This window comes from Neoarius graeffei, chromosome 2, assembly GCF_027579695.1.
Source record: "Neoarius graeffei isolate fNeoGra1 chromosome 2, fNeoGra1.pri, whole genome shotgun sequence".
Taxonomy (NCBI): Eukaryota; Metazoa; Chordata; class Actinopteri; order Siluriformes; family Ariidae; genus Neoarius; species Neoarius graeffei.
Genome location: NC_083570.1, coordinates 49,743,550 through 49,769,254, shown reverse-complemented (window position 1 = coordinate 49,769,254; position 25,705 = coordinate 49,743,550). Strand labels below are relative to the sequence as shown.

At 40.2% G+C, this 25,705-nt stretch overlaps 1 protein-coding gene across 1 annotated transcript; it reads left to right on the top strand.

Moving 5' to 3' along the window:
• Positions 1–247: 247 nt before the first annotated feature.
• Positions 248–24,334, top strand: ubap1la (ubiquitin associated protein 1-like a). The gene is made up of 6 exons (XM_060908069.1): positions 248–356; positions 1,267–1,399; positions 3,188–3,817; positions 8,640–8,819; positions 14,100–14,201; positions 24,160–24,334. Exons 1-6 carry the CDS (start codon positions 265–267, stop codon positions 24,292–24,294), a joined length of 1,272 nt encoding a protein of 423 aa, XP_060764052.1. The 5' UTR covers positions 248–264; the 3' UTR covers positions 24,295–24,334.
• Positions 24,335–25,705: the final 1,371 nt, after the last annotated feature.

Here is a 25,705-nt window from a genome sequence, read left to right as displayed (position 1 = left end):
ATTAGAAATCTATAACAAAGTTTGTATGGGGAAAAAAATAAGGTGCCTAAGACTTGTACAGTACTGTACATATCTCTCTCTTGCGTGCGCGCACACACACACACACACACACACACACACACACACACACACACACACACACACAAGCAGCACTTTGCTTGCACAGCTGATGGACTTTTATCCAAAACATCCTGTGCTGTTATGGGTGTATATTTGTGTGTGTGTTTTGGAAACCAGGTGATGAAAGGCTTAGTGTGTGACTCAATGAGTATAAGCTTTGTGTGTGAACAAGAGACTGCGCACTACAGAGGAGGAAAGACACACACACAGCTTATGAGTGCAAAAGAATACTGCAGGTCAGTGCGTTCACTATATAATTATTTCAGATGTGGGAGTGAGCATCAGTGTTTATGCATTGTATTGTACAGTATTGCATAATTTATCATTATAAATAAGCAATATCACACGAGCAAGAATGCTGTTGTACTGAATTTCGACACACTGTGAATCCGCAGTAGACACGGTGATGCAGGTGATATTGAGTACAACAGAATGATTGCGATTATGGTGGTGGTTTTATATTTTGGTTCTGTAAACAAGAGATTGCGTTGTACTAAATTGCTGCTGTTCTAAATATCATCAGCACCCTTCAAATGGACTTCTCATTATTAAAATAGTGGCAGTTCAAATCGATTTGAAGTTTATCTGCTGACTGTCACAGTGTCCTCCTGAATTATCGGCACCCTTCATGAAGAAGAAAATTCATGAAACCACTGGTTTCAAAGTTATTGGCACACGTGCACTTAATAGTTTTTAAACGATTGTGTGCTGTAAAAACTCTTCCTGTAATGTCGAACCAGGTAGAGGGATCTTGGCATGGAGAACATTTTCAGTTCCTTTCTATTCTTAGGATTGTTCAGTCCACAAGTTTTCATTAAGGTTCAAACCCAGATAATGTGCATGCAACCTCATTTCTACCCCCAATCAGGACATGGTTAAAGGAAACTCGATTCTAGGAGACTGAGAGCACATGGAAAAGAATGAGAACGTGTTCAGTGTGTATCTTTTTAAAATATATAAACAACAGTTAAAATTAGTGAAACATAGGGACTATAAATGAACATTTTAGTGATGCCTGGTTGATTGACAGAATGTAGACATAATTTATCCTAAAACTGTCAATCCTTGCTTTCACTTTAAAAGAACAAAAATAAAAATTTACTATGTATGATTGATTGTGTGTGTGGTTTTGTTTGTCGGTGAAAGAATGGGCAGTCTGGATGATGTTCCCTTTAAGGTTCCACTGGGTTCTCTGGATGAGCCTCTGGGCATGATGGAGCCGGTCACTGCCCAAGAAATCATCATCCCAGACTACCACCAAAAACTGCATGACCTGCAGGTCTCTCTCTCTATCTCTCTCTGTCTCTCGTTCTTATGTTCATGGAGTTAAATCTTGTTCATTAATCTAGTCATATAAATGACGTGTATTACGTGATTTAAATTGTTCTGTGTGTACAGTGCTCAGCGTAAATGAATGCACCCCCTTTGAAAAGTAACATTTTAAACAATATCTCAATGAAAACAATTTCCAAAATGTTGGAAAGACAAAGTTTAATATAACATCTGTTTAACTTGTAACGGAAAAGTAAGGTTAATAATATAACTTAGATTACACATTTTTTTTTCAGTTTTACTCAAATTAGGGTGGTGCAAAAATGAGTACACCCCACAACAAAAAGTACTACATCTAGTACTTTGTATGGCCTCCATGATTTTTAATGACAGCACCAAGTCTTCTAGGCATGGAATGAACAAGTTGGCGACATTTTGCAACATCAATCTTTTTCCATTCTTCAACAATGACCTCTTTTAGTGACTGGATGCTGGATGGAGAGTGATGCTCAACTCGTCTCTTCAGAATTCCCCAAAGAAAATAATTTCTTTCCACCACAAAGGTGAAGGCTACAAGAAGATCAGCAAAGCTTTACTTATCAGTCAGAATACTGTAGCAAAAGTGGTACAAAAATTTAAGAAAGATGGAACTGCAACCATCTCACAGAGACGTCCAGGTCGTCCACGGAAGTTAACACCTCGACAGGAGCGTCTTCTGATGAGAAGAGTTGAAGAAAATTGGCATGCAAGTTCACTGCAGTTATCTAAAGAAGTAGAAAGCCAAACTGGGGTGACTATTTCCCGTGACACAATACGGCGTACACTGCAGAGGAATGGCATGCATAGATGCCGTCCACGAAAGAAGCCTCTCCTAAAGCCCAGGCACAAAAAAGCCCGCCTGGAGTTTGCCAGGGCCCATGCTGACAAAGATGAAGACTACTGGGACTCTATACTCTGGAGTGATGAGACCAAGATAAATGTTTTTGGAACTGATGGCTTCAAAACTGTATGGCGTCGCAAAGGTGAGGAATACAAAGAAAAATGCATGGTGCCTACAGTGAAACATGGTGGTGGCAGTGTCCTTATGTGGGGCTGCATGAGTGCTGCTGGTGTCGGGGAGCTGCATTTCATTGATGACATCATGAATTCACAGATGTATTGCTCTATACTGAAAGAGGAGATGCTACCATCACTCCGTGCCCTTGGTCGTTGTGCACTTTTCCAACATGACTAAACACACATCTAAGGCCACTGTTGGATTTCTGAAGAAGAACAAGGTGAAAGTGATTCAGTGGCCAAGTACGTCTCCTGATCTGAACCCAGTCGAACACCTATGGGGAATTCTGAAAAGACAAGTTGAGCATCACTCTCCATCCAGCATCCAGTCACTAAAAGAGGTCATTGTTGAAGAATGGAAAAAGATTGATGTTGCAAAATGTCGCCAACTTATTCATTCCATGCCTAGAAGACTTGGTGCTGTCATTAAAAATCATGGAGGCCATACAAAGTCCTAAATGTAGTAGTTTTTGTTGTGGGGTGTACTCATTTTTGCACCTAATTTGAGTAAAACTGAAAAATGTGTAATCTAAGTTATATTATTAACCTTACTTTCCCGTTATAAGTTAAACAGATGTTATATTAAACTTCGTCTTGTCAACATTTACGAAATTGTGTTCATTGAGATATTGTTTAAAATGTTACTTTTCAAAGGGGGTGTACTCATTTACGCTGAGCACTGTAGGTTTAATACCTGTGTAATATATTGCCAAGTCATTTTTGTCTTTCATTCCTCCAGTATGACTTCTGTCTGGAAAAATGGGTTGTGAATGAGTTCCAGGTCCATGCTCATTCAAATAAGCGTGTTTTTGTTCCCAAGTGTGGTTGTGTGCTTCCATCCTGCCCTCCATACTGGCTCTTGTTCAGCAGCCCTCGGGAGAGGCGCCCTGTCCATCTCTACAGAAAGGGATTATGTGACAAAGGACAGCGACAACGCAGCCTGAGCTTGAGTCTGGTGGATGTGCAGAGACGCCACCTTCCCTGTATGCACTCGGTCATTGATGACTTGGCACGTGAGGCTGCTGGCTATAGCGAGGATGACGAGTGCTCCTCCAGTGAAGAAGATCGAGGTTTTCACTCTCAGAGAAGAGAGAGGGCCAAATTTTCACTGCTTCAAGAGGCTCAGAGGCCTATGTCACCCCGAGCCCTGATCCACACACACAAGAGCTCCACCAGCTCTCTGAAGGAGATGAGCAGCCCACCAAGCCTGAGGTCCTCACGACCTCACAAAAAACACACCTCCAGGGGCTCCAGTGAAAAACGAAACATCATCACTAACAAACCACATGCCACACACTCCAAGCTCCAGCCCAGACCCTCATCAGCTGGCCCGCAGCCCTCTGCTCACCAACGCAAATCCTCTCTGCAGGTACACAGATCACAAACAGCTGAATCCCTTCATTCCCCAAAAACGCTTTCAGTAATGTGGAAGAGACATTCACTAAAAGAATAAATATCTGTCCTCACGAACGTGTCAAAATAGATTTGTTGATTTGATTTATTTGATCAAACCGAGCATAAGGGTTAATTGCTTAATTTTTGTTTTTGCTAAAATGGAACAGTATTGCTAATAACGTTTTCCAACATTAAACATTTTGCGACTTATCATTGCTGCAAAAATGACATCTTACTAAGTACCAAAGATTAATAAACTTGTTTCTGTGCATTGGTACTAATTTCATGCTTGATCTAGTTTATCTGGCAGATAGTTTTAAGTCAAGTTAACTTTAATGTTGATTCTGCCATATGTACAGGACATAGACAGGACTGAAATATCGTTTCTCCCAGACCCTCAGTGTCAACATAAATACACAAACAAAAGTATTTTTAAAAAATGCAAAATAAAAAATTATTTATATATATATTATACACACAATGTCTTGCAAAAGTATTCATCCCCCTTGGTGTTTGTCCTGTTTTGTTGCATTATAAGCTGGAATTGAAATGGATTTTTGGAGGGTTAGCACAATTTGATTTACACAACATGCCTACCACTTTAAAGGTGAAAATTGTTGTTTTATTGTGACACAAACAATAATTAAGATGAAAAAACAGAAATCTGTAGTATGCATACTGTAGGTATTCACCCCCCAAAGTCAATACTTTGTAGAGCCACTTTTTGCTACAATTACAGCTGCAAGTCACTTGGGCTATGTCTCTATTAGCTTAGCACATCTAGCCACTGGGATTTTTGCCCATTCCTCAAGGCAAAACTGCTCCAACTCCTTCAAGTTAGATGGGTTGTGTTGGTGTACAGCAATCTTCAAGTTATGCCACAGATTCTCAGTTGGATTGAGGTCTGGGCTTTGACTAGGCCATTCCAAGACATTTAAATGTTTCCCTTTGAACCACTCCAGTGTAGCTTTAGCAGTATGTTTAGGATCATTGTCCTGCTGGAACGTGAACCTTTGTCCCAGTCTCAAACCTCTGGCTGACTCAAACAGGTTTTCCTCTAGAATTGCCCTGCATTTAGTGCCATCCATCTTTTCTTCAGTCCTGACCAGCTTTCCTGTCCCTGCAGATGAAAAACATCCCCACAGCATGATGGTGCCACCACCATGATTTACTGTAGGAATGGTGTTCTCAGGGTGTTAGGTTTGTGCCACACATGGCATTTCCCATGATGGCCAAAAAGTTCACTTTTAGTCTCATTTGACCAGAGAAGAATCTTCCATGTGCCACATGCTGTTGGGCAAACTCCAAACGTGTTTTCTTAAGCAATGGCTTTTTTTCTGGCCACTCTTCCATAAAGCCCTGCTCTGTGGAGTGTACAGCTTAAAGTGGTCCTATGGACAGATCCTCCCATCTCCGCTGTGGATCTTTGTAGTTCCTTCAGTGTTCTCTTTGGGGTCTTTGTTGCATCTCTGATTAATGCCCTCCTTGCCCGGTCTGTGAGTTTTGGTGGGTGGCCTTCTCTTGTCAGGTTTGTAGTGGTGCCATATTCTTTAATATTTAATGGTGCTCCCTGGGATATTCAAAGTTTGGGATATTTTTTATAACCCAACCCTGATCTATACTTCTACATGACTTTGTCTCTGACCTGTTTGGAGGCTCCTTGGTTTTCATGTTGCTTGCTTAGTAGTGTTGCAGAGTCAGGGTCCTTCCAGAACAGGCTGATTTATACAGACATCATGTGACACACTGATTGCACACAGGTGGATCTTAATCAACTAATCATGTGACTTATGAAGTGAATTGGTTGGACCAGCTCTTATTTAGGGGTTTCATACAAAAGGGGGTGAATACATATGCACACTCCAGATTTGTTTTTTCACCTTATTGTCACAATAAAACAACAATTTTCACCTTTAAAGTGGTCATAATGTGTAAATCAAATGGTGCCAAGCCTCCAAAAATCCATTTTAATTCCAGCTTGTAATGCGACAAAGCAGGACAAACACCAAGGGGGATACTTTTGTAAGACACTGTGTGTTCATATATAGCATTAATATCTTGCAAGAAGCTAAATCATCTTCCAGTAGAAATTCAAAACTTGAAATGACTGAAAATGTCTTGAAATATGATTTAATAATCTTATTGTAATCCTCTAATAGGAAATACTAGATCAATTTGAGTATATTTAAGACATTTTGGTAAGATGTCCTTTTTTTTGCACTAATTAACATTATTTTTAATATTTTTTTCATGTTTAGATGACAGAGATTATGGTCAGGTCTCTTCGGCCCAAGAACAACAAGGAGATATTTAAATATTTAAAAATAATTATTACTGTCCAATCAGATGGGATGTTCTGGCTTAATGGGATCCTGCTACTGCTGCTGCTATATACAGTGGGCTCCAAAAGTCTGAGAGGACTCGTGAAAAAGCTTCTGTTTATTTTAATACAGCAATTTTCCTTACAAATTATATTATTGGTGATAACTTGAACGACATGTTGAATCTTTGAAATATTAATCAGAATTTCAGAATTTCTTTGTATTTGTTTTGTCCCTTGTTTGCTTTAATGACAGCGTGCACTCAAGCTGGCATGGACTCCACGAGTTTGTGCAAAACCTGATCCATTTCAAATCAAATACATCAGAATCTCATCTGAGCACGTTTTGATAGAAGAGATTAGACATGAGGAAAATCTGACCTTCTGTACAAAGCAGTTAACATGCTCAGTATCACACACTTGCTTACATTTGTATCGGGACCCAGAAATTGCACAGAATCTTGAGTATTAAGATATTGAACATTTACTTTCTTTCTTTGTTTTAAATATTTCAAAATTCTAAAACCTTCTGTTGATTTCCAGTACGTCTCAGATTTTCAGTGTGGTCTCTCTTGGGTTTTTGGACCCTACTGTAGGTTTAACAGATTTTGATGGTAATCAGTATGGAATGGAATGGATTTATTTGCTGGTGGTGTAGTGGTTAGCACTGTCACCTCACAGCAAGAAGGTTCTGGGTTTGAGCCCAGTGGTCGACAGGGGCCTTTCTGTGTGGGGTTTGCATGTTCTCCCCGTGTCTGTGTGGGTTTCCTCCAGTTTCCCCCACAGTCCAAAGACATGCAGGTTAGGCTAATTGTGGTGACTCTAAGGCTACATCCACACGGCAACGAGATTTTTTTTTTTTTTAAATATCGCGTCCACATGGGCAACGGATCAGTAAAATATCAGGTTCATATGGCAACGCAACGCTTGCTGAAAACGATGCAATACACATGCCACACCTCTACGTGCGCTGTAAGACGGTCCCATCGGAGACACCAGAACAATAGAAGAAGTAGACGCATGCGCATAAACCCCTTCTTCTGTAGCATCAGCCACATAAAGTTTTGATTATTAGTCAGTCGCGTAAAATAGTATCTATTGTCTAAGACACTTATTTATATTTCATATTAAAACGTCTATGTAAATTAATACATAGAAAGCCTGGCCAGGCACTGAACGTTCTTCTGCCTTCACTTTAAGAGAAATTCAGGGCGAGCATGAGCCTAGGTTCTTCCCTGTCCCTGTCACACGCTCACACCTTCTCACTCCCTGTCCTATGGCTATAGTCCCTTTAAATCACGTGCTCGTTTTTTGAATGGAGACGCGGAAAGAGGAATGAACGGGGGTAGATGGAGAGAGGGAGGAATGAACGGGGGTAGATGGAAGCCGGTACACCAACATTCTGATATCCTCCAGAATTCTTTAATGGTCCGGAATAAATTGAATGCTATACGTTGATGGATTACTTTGTTCTTCTACGCCCTTTTTGAGGAATGTATTGTCGGACTTAAACCAACATCTGAAGAGGTGAGATCGCTCCTTTTTTTTTTTTACCTATTTTTGCTGGCGGGATTGTCATGTGGTTGTGACGTCATCGTAAACAAATCCGTTCTACTCATCCAGACGACTTCGCAACAGCGCCGTTGCCAGATTTTTCCACTCTGGAACCCGTTCTCAAAAGATTTCGTTTTGGGGCACCCAAAACGCCGGTGCCGTGTGGACGCCAGGCCGAAACGATAAACAATTTTATCAGATTCACCTGAGTCCATTGCCGTGTGGACAGGGCCTAAATTGTCCATAGGTGTGAATGGTTGAGAGGAGAAAACCTCTATAATAATCCAGTAGAAGGCAATAGGAAACCACTACTGTAATGTTCCCTAGACACTTTGATGGCTGAAGCCATCAGAGTGGCCAGGTCACTGTAGTGATATGCCAGAATGGATGGATGATGAAAAAAGTAGTATAAATAGCACCGAGGACGACACATAAAAGTATAAATACACTTATTTCCAATGTGGGCCTCTTGATGACAGCAGGCAACAATAAAAATCTAAGGGTCAATAATTAATATGTATAAATGTAACAATAATACTGATAAAAGTGTTGAAATATAGTGATTTATATAAACATATAGAAATAACCAAAATGAATAATGACTGCATCATCACAGAAAAGTGACTAGTATGAACATTAAAAATTAGTTTTATACACGCCATAAGATTGGGTTTGGTATTTACTCCATATAAACTGTTTTATAAGTTTCTTAAAATTCTCTTGTTTGACTCGACTGCACTGATCAAGGTCTGCTATTCCACAAACAATTTCCTGTGTACATGAAAGAACTCTTTTTCCAAAACCATTTATTCTAGATAACAATAATGTTGCATTGCCTTGTGTTGTCTTTGTGCATGTTCTCTTTTTTTTTTATTAGCTGTGTGTGTGTGTGTGTGTGTGTGTGTGTGTGTGTGTGTGTCAGGCTGCTCGTCCACGCACTTCTCATGGAGATCGCCACTCGGTCCCAGACTCCTCAGCGGAGCTACTGTATGCTCTGAGCCAGGAAGAGAGAGAACTGGTAGAAAGCATCACTGCTCAGGGATACACACTCCGTTCTACCATCCTGGCTCTGCAAGCCACTGGCACACGCAGTGCAGATCAGGTAATATATTACAGGGATAAAACCAGACATGAATACTGAATGATCCTTGGGGCAATTTATCTAGTTTAAAGCTAGACTGCCTTTCAGAGTTTTCAAGTGTAGGTCACAAAAAGAATTTTCCCCCGACACCCAATTATTTTTGTTTAGTGGACCGAAAGCTACTGAATTCGAATCACAGACTTCCAGTTTTATTAGATTTAAAAAAAAAATAGAACAATTAATGAATTTACGGCCACATGGCGTTAAATTCTCCGCTATTTTTTCCTGCTTCACCATGATGCAATACAAGATACTACGTCATCCATCACGTCGTGGGCTTTCCCTGTTCGCGCAAGGCATTGTGGGATACAAATTTGAAACAGGAGAGAAAAATGGAGGATGTGAACGAAACGTGAAAGACTGACTACAGTAACGGAAAGTGAGAAGAAAAGATGTTATGTTGCGAAGGAAAGGAAACGCAGGACCAAACTAATAAATATCGGCGGTCAGCGAGCACCTCGGTGTGATCAGCTGTTCGTTTAGGGACAGAATGATGGAACTGTCAGTGCACCGTCAAAGGTAAACCTGTAGATGGCAGTAATGCAACACTGTGGATGCCAGCTGCTGTAAAACCCAACAGAAGAAAAAGAAGGTGGTAAACCTGTGCATGCGCACACGGACTTCCTCTGTCTGCTCGACTGCCGAAGTGAGTGATTTCATGCACGTTATTTGCTAGGGAATCCCCTCAAATTAAAGAACTTCCCAGCCACAGAATGGTCTGTTCTTTCTTTGAGACATTACAGAAATAAACATCTATCACAATGACCAAATTTCAGAGGGAACTAAATTTCACCGATTTTATGAAATCAAAAGCTAGCTTTAAGTTTAGTAATAACAGATACACTTTTCTGTGTAAAGGTAAATTGCGTTCAGCCGAGGCATAAGAGACAGTCCCTTAAAGAGTTACGCTTGAACAGGAAATAAGTTCTGACCTTAGCACAGAGCTTCTTTGAAGAGAGATCTGTGGGGTCTTTTTATTCAGTGAAGTCTTCAGATTAATTAATAAACTCAAAACTAAGCTTTGTCGTTTAATGAATCGCCCTTAAAGGGTTTTGGTTTATTAAAAGTATAAAGCAATTAGTATAATATTTGAGTACAAAATGAATCTGAGCTAATAGTAAACAATGAGATAAAAACAGCTACAGTGAGCAATTCTATCAGCAGTAAACCTGTGATAAACTAATCATCATATCTGGGAGCAAATAAATGATTGACAGATAAAGTGTCAGCAAAAAGGCTCTTTTATATAATGCCTTTAAAAATGCAGATTATAAGAACCTGAGTTTGAAGCCTCCTAACCCCCAGGCAACCCAAAACCTACTGGGGTTTACCGTGTTAATGAGCCAAGCCAAAATTAAACCATAAACCACAGAGCATCCTTATAACATCAAGTGTCTATAAAAGGAACGGAAACATTCTTATTTTATCTTTAACATCTTTTGCAAAGCAGGCTAGATAGGTTTCTTCTTGTGCAAGGCAGGATAAATATATTTCTTTACCCATAATCCCTTAGTTTGTGTACACATGTGAGACATTCTTCTCTCTAGTCGGGTGAAACTGCAGGTGTAGGGGAATTTCCCCACTCCATAGACATTTCAGAATGAGTCACAAAGTTCATAGAACGCAGTCGAGCAGACAAAGCGTCAGTTTCTTTAGTCAGTCTCTGGAGTCGCTGGCGATATAGTGCTTTCTCCAGTCGATTCCTGATCTCCACAAGCTTCCGCTGGTTTTCCTCACCAAGCCTTCGAAGAACCTTTTCCCTTCTGTTTCTGAGACGCTTCTTGGCTTCTCCTTTCTTCTGCCTTTCTTCCTACTTTCGAATCTAAAAGCAAACAGTTTGACAGTATATTATTAGGAATGAACAGAGAATGCGTTTCAAACAGATACAAACATAAATACCAATAGTTTTTGCGCTCTTTGTTTTGTTTTCGGCTGTATTTTTGTATTAGAAGGCTTGTCAGGAAGGTTCTTCGGGAATATGAAGCTTGTGCAAGACAACAAAGACGGACCGCATTGTGCAATTCGTTTACCATAATCATTCATTCATTAAATAATAATAACTGGCTTTTTTTCATGGTATATCAGAGATATTCCATTTAGCTAGCGTGATGCTGAACGAGTTAAAGGCGAGTAGCTGAACGGAATATATCTGAGATACCATGAAAAAAGCCAGCCAATATTATTATTATTATTATGCATACACATTCCTTTCGGGTGTTCACCGCGTTTTTCTCTTTCAAAATTCTCTCAAAATCTTCCGTATTTAATGAAGCAAACCTGGCGTCCATGTTTATTTACAAATTGTCACAGTCACTTGCTAGCACAGAAGTTTTACGTCTCCGACGTGTGACATCATGCCATCTTGACAACCATGCAATATCGTAAACCATATTCAAGGCTCATTCTCCATTGGGTAGAGTGATGTAATACATGTAGGATAAGCGATATACTAACAATATTGCATGCTATGAAACCCACTTGAAGGGAATAGAACACGTGTTTACATTCCATCAAAAAAGTGTCCTGTATGTATAATAATCCTTAGTAACTATGTGGTCAAGGTCACTGGGATTTTGGGAACTATATTCATTAGAAAATGAATTAGGTACAAACAAAAAAAAAATTAACTTGGGTGATGTAACTGATGTTGAGGAACTGTAAGAGCCCAAAGAAACCCTTTAGAGTTTAGGCCACACCCACTTTGGGTGTAAATCTGGATACAGATACAAATAGTGGCATTGCATTACACCCCAGTATAATTGTGGCAGCGGGGGTGTGATTGAGCATCAGCTTTAGACCAAGACGAGGTGGGCTGAACCTGTAGGCAACGTGTGATGAGTCACACCAGTGTCTGATTACCAGCAGGTGTGTGTGTGTGTTGTCTGCTTTCAGGGAGAAGCCCATAACCACAGATAAAGAGATTAGATTCACAGAACCGCATGTGTGTGTTTGTGTGCAGAAAGCAATAAAATTACTGAGAAGCGAAAGTACAAGTGAATAAATGCACCCTTTTGGTGTTTCGCACACCTACCTCCCAGCTCTTCATTTCCTCCCCAAACCCACAAATATCACAGCATTATATTACTAAGCTCTGAACAAACACTCCTTGTCCCCACACAGGCCTGAGCATATGAGATACATTCAAACTAAATAATAAATCGATTTTATTATATTTCTTTAGTATTTTGAATCACATCCTCCTACCAACTTCATCTGTTCATTTCCTTTCTCATGTGGTTTATTGTTATTTAGCACAAAAGTCTTTTAGCACAACTCTAAGTTCTTCAGGACAAGAGATCCAAGAACACGCAATCTTTATTATGAAGACTTAATGATCATGTTTAAAGATGTTTGATGGATTTTTTTTTTTTTATGAAAGTTGCCAAGATTCCAGTCAAAAACGAGCGACTGTGTTTCCCCACTCCGCCATCTTGAAACCGCCATGTTTGATGTAGCCCGTATATTAGTCACCAGTCCTCCCTCCAAATTATTTAACACACAGGGATTTCTGTAGATCACTTTATGCTTCTGAGCATGCTTCTCATCCCAAATTGGACAGCTTCTTTCAAAATCTGAACATGCCCACCATTAGTGAAGAGTCCAGAAATATTTTAGAAAATCCAATTACCACTGAGGACCTGAATGTGGCAATCAAATCACTTCAGAGTGGGAAGAGTCCAGGGCTGGATGGGTTCCCATCTGAGTTCTTCAAGAAATTTTCAGCCCAACTAATCCCTCACATGCTAAACATGTAGAATGAATCCCTTGAGTCAGGTGTACTACCCCAAATGTTGAGAGAGGCATCCATACAGTATCTCTCATCCTGAAAAAGAATAAAGATCCTAGCTACTGCGAATCCTCCTGTCCAATCTCACTGCCGAATGGAGCCAAAGTATTAGCACTAAGATTAGAGAAGTTTTTACCCCAGATAATTTTCCCCTGACCAAACAGGATTTATAAAAAAAAAAAAAAAGATTCTCTTTTTTTAATATCAGACAAATGTCAAATTATGTAACACAGCATGTACCCTGACACAGTACACCGCTACAGCCAACTTCCAGCTTTGTTTTGTCTTTATTAAAGTGCTAAGCTTAAATTATATCATATTTATTAATTACAGTTTGCTAATTTGATAAAGAATGAAAAGTCAAGTGAAATTTACAAGATGATAAGAGTTTAAAGAAACCTTTTTGTTTTTATTTTTTTTACAAAAGAAAAAAGGTTGAAAGAAAGGAAAACTATGCATAGCTATTTCCATTATTTTATTCAGCTATTTATATTTTAGATCATTTTTGTGACTTCTAAATGCAAGAAAGTGAAATAATTAAACTTGGGGGGGGGGGGGGGGACCAACAACTTGATAATCAATTAAACTGCAGGTGCCACTAAAAATGCACACAATTTAAGAAGTTGAATGACATTTAATTTCATTTTTTTAAACAATCCATAATTTTGGTTGTTTTGTGATTCCTGAACTTTTATATTGCACTTTTATTTAATTGACATTCGTTCTAGGACACTATAGTGGAAGTTTCGTTTGTTTACATATCATAACTGTTGGTTACTCCTTAGTCAGTAAAAGCAGGGCAAGAGACATAATCCGCCATTAATTAATTCAGCAAACGCCTAATTATTGACAGTCAGTTGAATTTGTGATATGATCAGAAGTGACTGAAGTTATCTTTGAAGGTGTCCACAATTCAAGGTTTGTTATGGCTTAATTACAAATATCCAAATGCACCAAAGAACCGGATTTTCAGTCCAAGTTTCAGGGATCAACAACTGATCCTTAACATGGACAGCAGCAGAAATTCCAGCTTCCAGTCCCTAAGCAATCATAATAAACCCCTTCCTATATCAAGATGAGTATTTTATTATTATTGTGACCATAATCCAGAGTTGTGCTAAATAACTTAGATTTGTGCTAAAAGACTTTTGTGCTAAATAACCAGATACCGTGTGATTAGAGCAGGCAGTGCTTCCAAGAATTCATAAAAATTTATACAATTAAAATGTAGTGCCATTTAAGAATCTGTAAGAATGTTACATGGATGAGGAATTCTGACTTGGCACTATTCCTACAGGAAAATGACTGACTATGAAATGACAGCAGCCTTCTTGATCAAGAGCAAATGCTTATTCAGTGCAGAAAAAAAGATTGCAATAACAGGATCAAACCAGAAGAGGTCCAGATTTACTACCAAGACATGAATAATGCATTCATGTTTTGTATTTGTGCAGATTCTGAATTATCTGTTGGCACGTGATCATCTGTGTGCACAGGGTTATGAGAAAACTCAGGTGGAGGACGCTTTGGAGATGTTTCAGAACTGTGAGAGCAAGGTGAGAAACGCACAAATGTCACGCTGGAGCTGCATTTCAAATCTTTATTCATTCATTTTGAGGAACTGGGCTGACAGCAGTGCAGTTCATTGCTTATTGTTCTCTGCTTATTGTAACTGCTGTTCCTGCTGCTTTCAGGTCATCCTGCAGCTCTTTTCGAGTGACTGTTGTCTTCTCCGTTACCTTCCTGATCATTAGTCTGAGAGTGCGCTGTGAAATCCACATATCAAATCTGAACATACTGATATAAAGTGCAGAACAGAAGAGGGGCAGTTAGGTGACATGGAAACCCAAGGATTTTTATAAATCCAAGATATATTTGTGTAGTTTTACATTCTGATCAGAATGCATTGAACTCTGAAGGAGAGACTTGGAGACAATGACGACGACTGAGTAATAACGTGCAGTTGTACGCATAATCATATTCAAGGAAAATTTTTTTCAGTGAGACATGACATTTAGCAATGTTTTAAATAAGCATTGTGTCATGGTGTAATACATAAATTTACAGCACTGTTGAATTCTTGATTCTGATTGGTCAGAAGGTGCAAGACAAACAGCAACGTTTATATTAATGGTCTCATTCTAATATGTGGTCATTTCTATAATAGCAGAAAGAAAAAACTGTCAGGGTGGAACAAACCCTCACCGATTCATTCAGGGTGAAGAAAGGGGTACGGCAAGGGTGCCTTCCGTCACTGCTTTGCTTCAATCCTTACAGCGACAAGATGAGGAAACCTGCTGATGAGCTAGCCTGGGTGGGTGTCCGGGTCAATGGCTGCGCAATCAACAACCTTCATTATGTGGATGACATTGTTCTGATTGCTACATCACCAGAACACCTGCAGCAACTGGTAGACAAGGTTGATACAGTCTCAAGAGAATATTCCCTCGAGATCAATGCCACCAAAATGAAGACTATGGCAGCAGCCTGAGAGGTAGACGCAATCAACATCTACTGCAATGGTGTGCTACTTGAGCAAGTCAGCTTGTTCAAGTACCTTGGGGCGTATATCTACCAGGACGCTAACTGCAGCAAGGAAATCCATCATCGGCTTGGCACAGCTAGAACAACCATCAAAGCTTTAGCCAAACTCTGGAAAGACTGCGCCCTCAGTAAATCCCTGAAGGTCAAATGTCTTGAAACACTCGTTTGGCCCATTGCAACCTATGGTACCGAAAGTTGGAGCTTCAGGAAAGAGGATATGAAGCGCATCGAGACATTTGAGTTGTTTGGATACCGCAGGATTTTACAGGTTAGCTGGGTAGAACATAGAACTAATGAGTCCATGCTGCAGGAACTGAACACTCAAAGGAAACTCCTGCATGCTGTTGCTAAACGTAAGCTAGCCTATTTTGGCCACATAACAAGAGCTGGCGGTCTAACATGCACTATCCTGAAGGCAGAGGTGGAAAGTAACGAATTACATTACTCGCGTTACTGTACTTGAGTAGCTTTTTTGTGTACTTATACTTTTTCAAGTAATTTTTAAAGAGTGTACTTTTACTTTTACTTAAGTATGTTTTCTTTTAAGTAGTGTACTTCGGTACATTTTACATCACAACCGTTACTAAGTAAAAAAAAATAAATAAATAAAAAAAGGCTAAAACGGAGAAGGGGAAATGCATTCTGGAAATGAATCACAGGAAGGACAGTTGTCGCGCGCGCGAGTCTCACACAGACGATGGCGGACATGCACCGGCACTTTAAGGGGGGGGGCTTCGGGGGGCTCAAGCCCCTGGGCCACAGCCAATCAGGGGCCTTGTAATATTAATAAAATAATAAACTGTCAGAATCGTGGGCCTACATTAATGTATGGCTAGAAATAAGGTTAGAAATAAATGAGCGCACAGTAGCCTGCTGTAAGAGACATGGTGGATGTGGTTCGCGAAACGAACACCCACAACTGGACCAGAATAAAATGTAACAAAATGTAACGTCATGCACGAAAGCGCGCCAAAGACTGCAGACTACAGAGACACAAATTTAGAGGCTTTGAAAGATGAAGCGTTCACATGTTAGCAGGGCGCATAAAAGGAAAAAAAAGAGAGATGCAGGTAATGATAGAATCGTTGCCTAAAGTCACAGACTTTTTTAAGGTAAGGATCACCAATCTGTTCAGAATATCAGCTACTTATCAGTTATCAGCCTACCAGCAGCTAGGCTATGTGCAGCTAGGCTAGATATGCTATGATCTGTCCAACAGTAAAATAAATCAGTTGTGATTTGAATACGTGTTGTGTGATTTGAGTTATAATCAGTGGTGTAGTGGAGATTTTTAAAGTGGGGGTACGCGATTCGTGACGTCATCGATTTGATATGTCAGAAGCGGTAGCCTTTGTTTGGTCGCCTATGTTTGGTATGAATGATTTGTATAAATGTTACGTTCTTTTAACAACACAAGAGGGCACAAGAAGACACTTTTTTTCAGACATTGTGTGCAATTTTCATTCGTGTTTGTCAGTACAGCCCAACTGTTATGGCGAAAAGCCGCGGTTTATTTTGTCTCCAATAAATATGCCGAAATGACTAAAGAGGAACAAATTCGCCTTCTCCTTCCGAATGCATCGTCGTAGACAGCACCACTCTGCTGCTGGAACTCAACATAAACCTTGCATAGGTTTAACATGGACTATCAGGCGTGAAGCCAAAATATTGGAAATTATGATACACAAACACCTTTGTTCATGTTGGATTCATGTTCATTTGAGCCGAGCTGCATTCGGAATTCGATATTTTTACTAGCCTACTTACTGCCGTGGCAACAGCTACAGCATGTGTCCAGAAGTTCAAAAAAAGTCACGTCACTCACTCACATCGCATACAAACCAGCAATGGGTTGAAATTTATTATAAAAGGCACCAATCGAATAAATCAAGCATTTAGTCTGGCGCGATTGAGGCACCTGCGTATACAAAATACATGACATGCAGCCATTGGGTTAAGCCCTACCATGCACTCCTTCTTAAAGACTTGAGTATTTCTTTAAATTTATTGTCATTTCACATTTTTGGGATGTACAACAAAACACTAAACAGGAAGGCCACAAAGATTATGAATTTCAAATCATATATATAATACAGTATGTGGTGAAATTATCCGCATAAGGATGACCAGGCAGGCGATTATATCAGTTCTGTTGCCCTCTCGGTGCTGCTACCATGAACGCCCGGAAATCACGCATACACACACACACACACACACACACACACACAGAGAGAGAGAGAGAGACCCTACTGTTGTTATTAGGCTATTCAAAATCATAGGCCTATACTGAGCAAAAATCGCATTAGAACTTCAAAGATCATAAAGCATTAAACCGACAGATCGTGCTGCCTCGAAAGTGAAAAAATAAAATCCGTATAACGGCTGCGTTTAGAATGCATTCTAGTTTGCGTCGCTACGTTTTACGTAACGTTCGATTGGGGGGGGCATTGATGATGAGCACAAAGGCGCGTGTCACTTACTGTAGAGCGTATAAACTCAGGCCATTGAATGACAGGTTTTTTTTTTTTTGAATCTCACCTCGGGAGAAGTGGGTGGACGGCATACCCCCGCGTACCATGCCCACTACACCCCTGGTTATAATCCTGTTAGTATAATAGCATATTTCGATGGGGATAATAAAATGTCTAAAACGGCATCTACTGAAGAAATTGATAAAGATTGTAGCCTATAATTTTCACAGTTCGGGCAGCAGACAGAGTAAGCATACTGAGGGGAATAGCAATACAAAGCTAGCGCAGATCCACATTTCTCGCTAGCTGTGTTGGGTGTGTTGTTAACCCGTGTGGATTTAAGTGAAATACTTGAGAAGTTCTGTGGTCAAGACAACATTTTAAGGTAAGGACGCTTGATTATTAATGTTTGCCCGCCGTGGCTTGTTGTTGACGAAAGGCCCACATGATTTTGCCTTATGCAGCTACTGCTAGCATCAGGCTTTGAACTAGGTTAAGCTCATTTGCGCTAAAGGATGGGTTTATTGAAGGACTTTGATGTAGCTAGTTTCTTTTTAAAAAATCATATGCTCAAAACAGTATGCCCGTGTTCATCATGTTTAACTTTTTTCTTGATGGAGTGCGTGAAATATTGTTGCAAGTGGTATTTCTATGCAGTCATGTCAAAAAGGCAGTTGAATGCACAGTCTTATTCAAGGAGAAGGAAGACTTGCATGATGCTTGAACATAGATTGGTAAAATAGACCCTAGTAGGACTCGGTTTCGTGTATTTCAGTCTGTAGAGTTATGAGTTTGGCCGCTGTCCATGGTGTTTACGTTTCATGTGGCCGCCGAACCAAGTACCTTCATCATCATGTTCCCCTGTCAAAAGTTAAACTCTCTAGGGGTGCTTCTGCTGTAGCAGTTGCAGCAGTTGCTCAAAGTTTGATTTGTCCATCATCATACGTCTTATCTGTTGGGTGTCTATGCCCAGCAGATTTTCCCATTTCGTCCATTTGTAACCATTTTTGTCAAACAGGAGCTGCTTTTGCACTTGGTTATTGCCCATCCGGCAAACGTGAGCAATATATTTTAGTTGTTGTACATAGCAGGATAGTTTTATATCCTGGGTTCCTGTCAGTTTCCGGAGGTCAGCATTGGACATCTTGTAGCTCCAGTCTATATCTTCATTTGTAGTGTTCTTTTGGTCAGGGGCATTCTTTCGTTTATATCTACCTTTAATCATTTTCCTTAGGAAGCCGTGCCACACTACCTCAATTTTGTGAATTTCACTGGATGATAGTTGCCATGCCTGTGTGCTGTACAGGAGACGAGATCGAACGCATGCCACTAGGAACTTTATATGGGTTTTTAGTAGTATTCGGTGGTTGGTTAGAACGTGTTTCAGTTCATTCCATTTCATGAATGCAGCACTTATCCTAGCATGCAGGAAGTGTGAGGATTCATCACAGTTGCTGACATTATAACCAAGATATTTAAAGGTGCGGACGTTTTTAATATTAGTGCCGCCAAGGGAAATGATACTTGGTTTACATTTGATATCCTCATTGACGTTAAAAGCCATTATTTCTGTTTTGACATATGATATTTGTAAACCAAAGCGGGTGTAGGTCTTATCATACAACTGAAGAATATTCTGAAGCTCCTTGATGGATCCAGCGAGTATGGCCTGATCATCTGCGTATAGAATCTCTGTTATGCAACCCTCTCCTGATGCTCGTGCTTTCGTACGCATTTCTCTTGTGGATACCTCATTTGGAATGCAATATCTGAACTTGAAGCCTGTATCTGGGTACAGTTTTGATATCTCATGCTGTGCAATCCTGACAACAAAGTCCATATAGATATTAAAAACTGATGGCGATTCTAGGGCACCTTGTCTTGCAGTGAATGTTTGTTTTCATGCCGCCGAGCTATTTTTATGTATTTTATTTTTTAAAAGGACTTGTCTGTAGGTGTGTGTGTTTTATGTTTACAACACATAGGTCTACATTAGCGCACGCGCGCTTGTGTGGTTATCTCTGGCCATGCCCCTGCGAGAAAGTTACTCAGTATCACTGTCCTGTCTGTGGTAATAATCAGAACTGGCTCTGTAATGATAATGAGCGCGTTCTTCTCTCCCTCTGTGGTCGAATGTGTTGAGCGATGTGAGCGTGGACCTTGCGCAGCTACGCTGAGCCAAACATAACCTATCGTAGGCTTCTAGGCTAAGTACGTGCTTACACTGTAAATGCTTGACACGTATTGCAAATAAAATAAGAGTGTTTTCCTGGCCAACGGTAAGGGTAGGGTTGACAGGTAGCCTATGAGGGGCCTAGCCCCTGGGCCACGGGTGTTGATGAAGCGCCCCTGCGGACATGGAGGAGACCGAGGAACCTGTGGTGGACGACCCTGCAGAAAACGCAATTTCTTCCAGTAATGAAGTGCACCCCTGGCCCTACATACGTTATCACTTCAGCTTCGTAGAGAAAAGGGGTGACAGTTTCATTATGCAATGCAGATTATGTGTGCCCAAGAAGACAACCATTGCGGCATACAAAAATTCGACGTCTAATCTGCGCAAGCATGTTGAGGTAAGTATTGTCATTGGCATCATAATCACGGGCGCAGATAGAGGGTGGGACGGGTGGGATTCGTCCCACCCAGATTTAAATTCACCTCATTCGGTCCCCCCCACTTATAGGGAGGAAAAAACGTCTATGCTGTCTTTCTTTGCATAAGGCAAACCTCACGGAAAAATCAAAAGACTAATTACCATTCGGTTTATTGAGGTGCACAGCAGTACATACATAGTTGCAACAACTCACATAAAACAAAACAAAGACTGATATTCGGTTGGTTGAGCTGCGCAGACTGCACAGGTTGCGAGCTCGAGCTTGGTTGCTATGGTTACCCACAACAAGTTTGACAGGCATATCGGGGTTGGTTTGCTGGCAGCTTTGTCCCCCCCAGTTTTTTGTCCCCCCCAGTTCAAAAAACGTATCTGCGTCCCTGATCATAATGTTTCCTTTCCATAGTAAAACCGACAATAGGCTGGTTATATTCCAAAAATAGTGGATGGCATTGCTAATGTTGAAGTAGCAACCTGTTGGTACTGTAACATAACGGTAACTAGTCTGTTATTCGGTTGGCTAATCACGCAAGCAAGTTAGCTCACCAACCTGACGTGATCAGTCCTCCTACCATTCTACCTCCAACCGGCCAGAAAGGAATACTAAGCAAAACAAATAATGTTTGAATTGAATTGTTCAATAACACACAGTGCACACAGGCAAGCTACGAGATTTCGGTGCAACATTTCACTTTCATATTTCGTGCACAATGCTTTGTGTGTGGTCAGGGTGATGTAAATGACATGACTGTGTGTATTGACCTTTTTTGTTTGTCTCAGTTTTAATGCAGCATTATCCTAAGCATTCAATTTGATACACTTCCTTTAAATAAAACATCTGGGTTGAGATGTACATATATCCTTGTTTCCCCTTCTTTTTCATTTTTGCACAACACAATGGAGGCAGAAAACACCCATTGTTAAAAGTAACGTTTTACTTTTACTCAAAGTACATTTTAAATTATCTACTTTTTACTTTTACTTGAGTAGATTTTTTGTCTGGTAACTTTACTTGTACTTAAGTAAAATTTCATCAGAGTAACAGTACTTGTACTTGAGTATAATATTTTAGTACTCTTTCCACCTCTGCCTGAAGGACCGAATGGAGGGGACAAGATCAAGAGGTCGGCCTAGGAGGAGATGGATGGATGGATGGATGGATGACATTCAAGACTGGATGGGTCTGACCAGTGTCGCGTGCTCTACCAGACAGGGTGGTCGAGCACGCGACACTGGTCAGGCCCGTCCAGTCTTGAATGTCATCCATCCATCTCCTCCTAGGCCGACCTCTTGCTCTAGTCCCCTATCCTAGATCCTCTTGATCTAGGATCACCGACCCTCAAACATGAGGATGGCCAGAGAGAGAACAGAAAGAAAAGAAAACAAAAATGTCATTGATAAAGTGAAGGTCTCTGTAAGAATGTTTATTTAACAATTATCAAAAGTTTTGGGTGTTCACACTTTGTAACAGTCAGAGGTAAGGTTTTCTGTTGTAGACCATTTTGTGACTCTATAATTTTAATTTCTATAAAGAAGTGAGAGAACGATGATGTTTCAAGGATTTTCCACAATTCTAAATGCAACTATAAACAGATGTATAAAAATATGATGTTGTTTAATATTAAAACGAATGTATCATTGGCAAATTGCTGTCATATAAAACAAATAAAAGACTCTGGGATTTGTTACTTTTGGAAAATAAGTGAAACGTTAACATGGCCTTGTTGGCTATAGTGGATGTTTTTAACCAATATTTGTTACTTGTATGCAAATTTTGTTACTCTGGCATTTGCTGCCATTTTGCAAAGTATTTTGAGCTGAAAATGTTTGAGAAACTTTGTATGCATTATTGTTCTAAATCTCATCTTTAATGATTAAATATCTGAAGATTTTTAGGAGTTGTAGAGTAAAGACTGATTCCCATAAAAATCTAATTATTACATATGAATCACTATGGCTGCAACGTAGCTTTTTTGTCGTACTTAATCGGATAGTTGTCTGGGGGGGGGATCATAATTGATTAGGACTAGATCAAATTTGTAAGAAAGAAATCTTCTGTTAAAATGATAAACCATTTAAATTTTTTTTATGTTTTAAGTACAGTATGTGTCAACATATTACAGTCAAGCTGGAAAGTCTGCACACCCTTTCACCTTCTCCATGTTTTATTACATTAGAGACTTTTATTCTACAATAGATTGAGTTCATTTTTTTCACAAAATTCTACACAAAATAGCCCATAATGACAAAGTGAAAAGTTTTTAGAAAATATGCAATTTTATTTTACTGACAAAAATAGGTTATTTAGGGGTTACGTATCTGTACACACCCTTAGGCTAATACTTGGTTGATGCACCTTTGGCAGCAATTACAGCTTCAAGGCGTCTTGGGAAAGAAGTTACGAGCTTGGCACACTTGTTCCTGGACATTTTTGTCCATTCCTCTTGGCATATCCTTGCAAGCTCCGTCAGGTTGGATGGGGAGCATCGGTGCACAGCCATTTTCAGCTCCTTCCACAGATGTTCAATTGGATTCAGGTCTGGGCTCTGGCTGGGCCACTCAAGAACATTCACAGACTTTCTCCGAAGCCACTCCTTTGTTCTCTTGGCTGTGTGCTTCAGGTCATTGTCACGTTGGAAGGTAAACCTTCACCCCAGTCTGAGGTCCAGACTGCTCTGGAGCAGGTTTTCTTCAAGGATCTCAGTGTAATTAGCTGCATTCATCTTTCCCTCTATCAGGACTAGTCGCCCCGTTCCCACTGCTGAAAAACATCCCCACATCATGATGCTGCCACCACCATGCTTCACTGTAGGGATGGCATTAGCCAGGTGATGATCGGTGCCTGGTTTCCTCCAGACGTGATACTTGGTATTCAGGACAAAAAGTTCAATTTTGGTTTCCTCAGACCAGAGAATCTTGTTTCTCATGGTTTGAGAGTCCTCTAGGTGCCTTTTGGCAAACTCCAGGCGGGCTGTCATGTGCCTTTGATCTTCTGAAAGGTTCTCCCATCTCCACAAGGATACGCTGGAGCTCTGTCAGAGTGACCCTCAGGTTCCTGCTCACCTCCCTAGCCAAGGGCCGTCTTCCCCAATCGCTCAGTTTGGCCAGGTCTAGGAAGATTCTTGGTGGTTCCAAACTTCTTCCATTTACAAATGATGGTGGCCACTCTACTCTTTGGGACCTGTAAAGCTGCAGTGATTTTTGTGTACCCTTCTCCAGATCTATGCCTTGACACAATCCTGTTTCTGAGGTCTGCAGATAATTCCTTTGACCCCATGGCTTGGAGTGTGCTCTGACATGCACTGTCAACTGTGGGACCTTATATAGGCAGGTGTTGGCAATCCCCAATCATGTCCAATCAATTGAATTGACCACAGGTGGACTCCAATTAAGTTGTAGAAACACCTCAAGCAGTATCAGTGGAAACAAAATGCACCTCAACTCACTTTTGGGTGTCATATCAAAGGATGTGCACACTTGCGTACATATATTTTACATTTTCATTTTTAATAAATTAGCACAAATGTCTAAAAACCTGCTTTCACTTTGTCATTATGGGCTATTTTGTGTCAAATTTTGTGACAAAAAATGAACTCAATCTATTGTAGAATAAGTCTGTAATGTAATAAAACATGGAGAAGGTGAAAGGGGTGTGCAGACTTTCCAGCTTGACTGTATATGAGAAATAAGAACCATGATAGTGCTTGGACCTTGACAGTAGGGATATACAAATGATACTTTATCACATTAATGAAAATGATTGTTCATATGTACAGATGTTTCAAAGAAGGCTGCTTTGTATAAAGGCTGCCATTTTACTGAGAATCCTGAATTGAGTTATCTAGTTTGTATGCCATGACATTGCATTTTTCTCTGTGTCTCCTTCAGGCTACAGAGTTCCTACGATTGCTGGCTCAGTTCTGTGAAATGGGCTTCCAGCAGAGCACCATTAAAGAGGTTCTGCTCTTACATGACAACCACCGCGAGAGAGCACTGGAGGAACTCGTGACGCGTGTCACCTGAACATCCTGCAAACATGAAGAGATGTTTCTCAGCACACAACATTTGCATACTGTTATTAAATCCAATTTGAAGGAAATTGCACTGTATTGTTGTACTCTGTTAACTGTGTTTTACCTTGTGACTAATTGCTTATAAATAACTGATCTTAAGAAGATTATAATCAAGCTTAATCAGCCATGACTTGTACAGGACAGATACTGTGGGTGCAGTGGTGTGCTTGTGAGAGCTCGCGGATGCTGTGATGAAGTGCAACAATATTTGTAACATTTCACGTGACTGTTCCATCGAGTAGTCAATTTGTATTATAGTAATGTTATCTCCTATTGAAAGCTGTTACGGGACATCAACTTAAAATCTTAGGATTCCACTGAATGAGCTCTTGATACAAGGTTAAATGCATATAGTGAGAAGAAATAGTTACTCAGACACTTTTTTGTTATTTTTTAATATACAATTTGCTTTTTCCAGCACTATGTTTGAATTTTGGCCTGTTCCTCTTGGCAAATTTCCTCAACCTTATGAGACGCTGATGGACAAGCAATATCAAATTTGCAATTTTGTATATTTTCAGGGGTATTCAAGTCAGGAGATTGGCTTACCTTTCATACAAGGCCTTCTTGAGTTATTATGACTGTGTGTTTGGGGTTGTTGTCTTGTTGAAACGCCCATCTTCTCCCCAGTTTCAGTTTCTTGGCTGAGATTAAATTCTCTGCTAATACTCCCGGTACATCACTTCATCCGTGCTCCCTTCAATGATGTGTAATGCACCAGTATCATTTGCACCAAAGCAGCATCATATCATGATGCTCCCACCATCGTGTTTCACTGTTTGTATGGTGTTCTTGGAATCATATGCGCAACTGTTCTTTCTTCAGCTAGGACAAGCTGAATTATTACCAGAGAATTCTATTGTTGTTTCACGTGACAGAGTATATCCTTTACTTGCAAGTGACGTCAAAGCAAAATAGAAACCTGGATGTCAACTATGTTGGTGGAGATACAAATGTGGGGTCAAGTGACATTCCATACAAAACATAGTCAGGCATGCGCAACTCTTTGTTTTTCCACTGCTTTAAGAGTTCTTTTAGCTATGCCATATCTTTGTGCTATATATGGTTGTGGTCACAACAGTACTTGTGACCGTGGCACATTCTTATTTTTTAGAATTCCATCCATGATTCGGAAAGAGGGCGAGGGAACTCTGAGGCTTAGTACGGAGAGGAGACGAGGGGATCAAGACACTTCGTCCACTGACCATTTCATCCAATAGTTAAGACATTTCGTCCAAAGCCTTTTTCATATGCACTATCAATTATTTTATATTTCAAGTATTCCGGCGTTCGCAAATGAAAGCCCTGCGAGAGCGCTGCTCTGTGCCTAAAGATTTAATATGATCCAGCTGGTTTTAAAA

Coding starts and splice junctions, on each gene's coding strand:
- ubap1la (XM_060908069.1), top strand. CDS start 265: ATGAGTATAAGCTTTGTGTGTGAACAAGAGACTGCGCACTACAGAGGA. Junction 1,400..3,187: donor AAAAACTGCATGACCTGCAG/GTCTCTCTCTCT, acceptor TCATTCCTCCAG/TATGACTTCTGTCTGGAAAA. Junction 8,820..14,099: donor GCACACGCAGTGCAGATCAG/GTAATATATTAC, acceptor GTATTTGTGCAG/ATTCTGAATTATCTGTTGGC.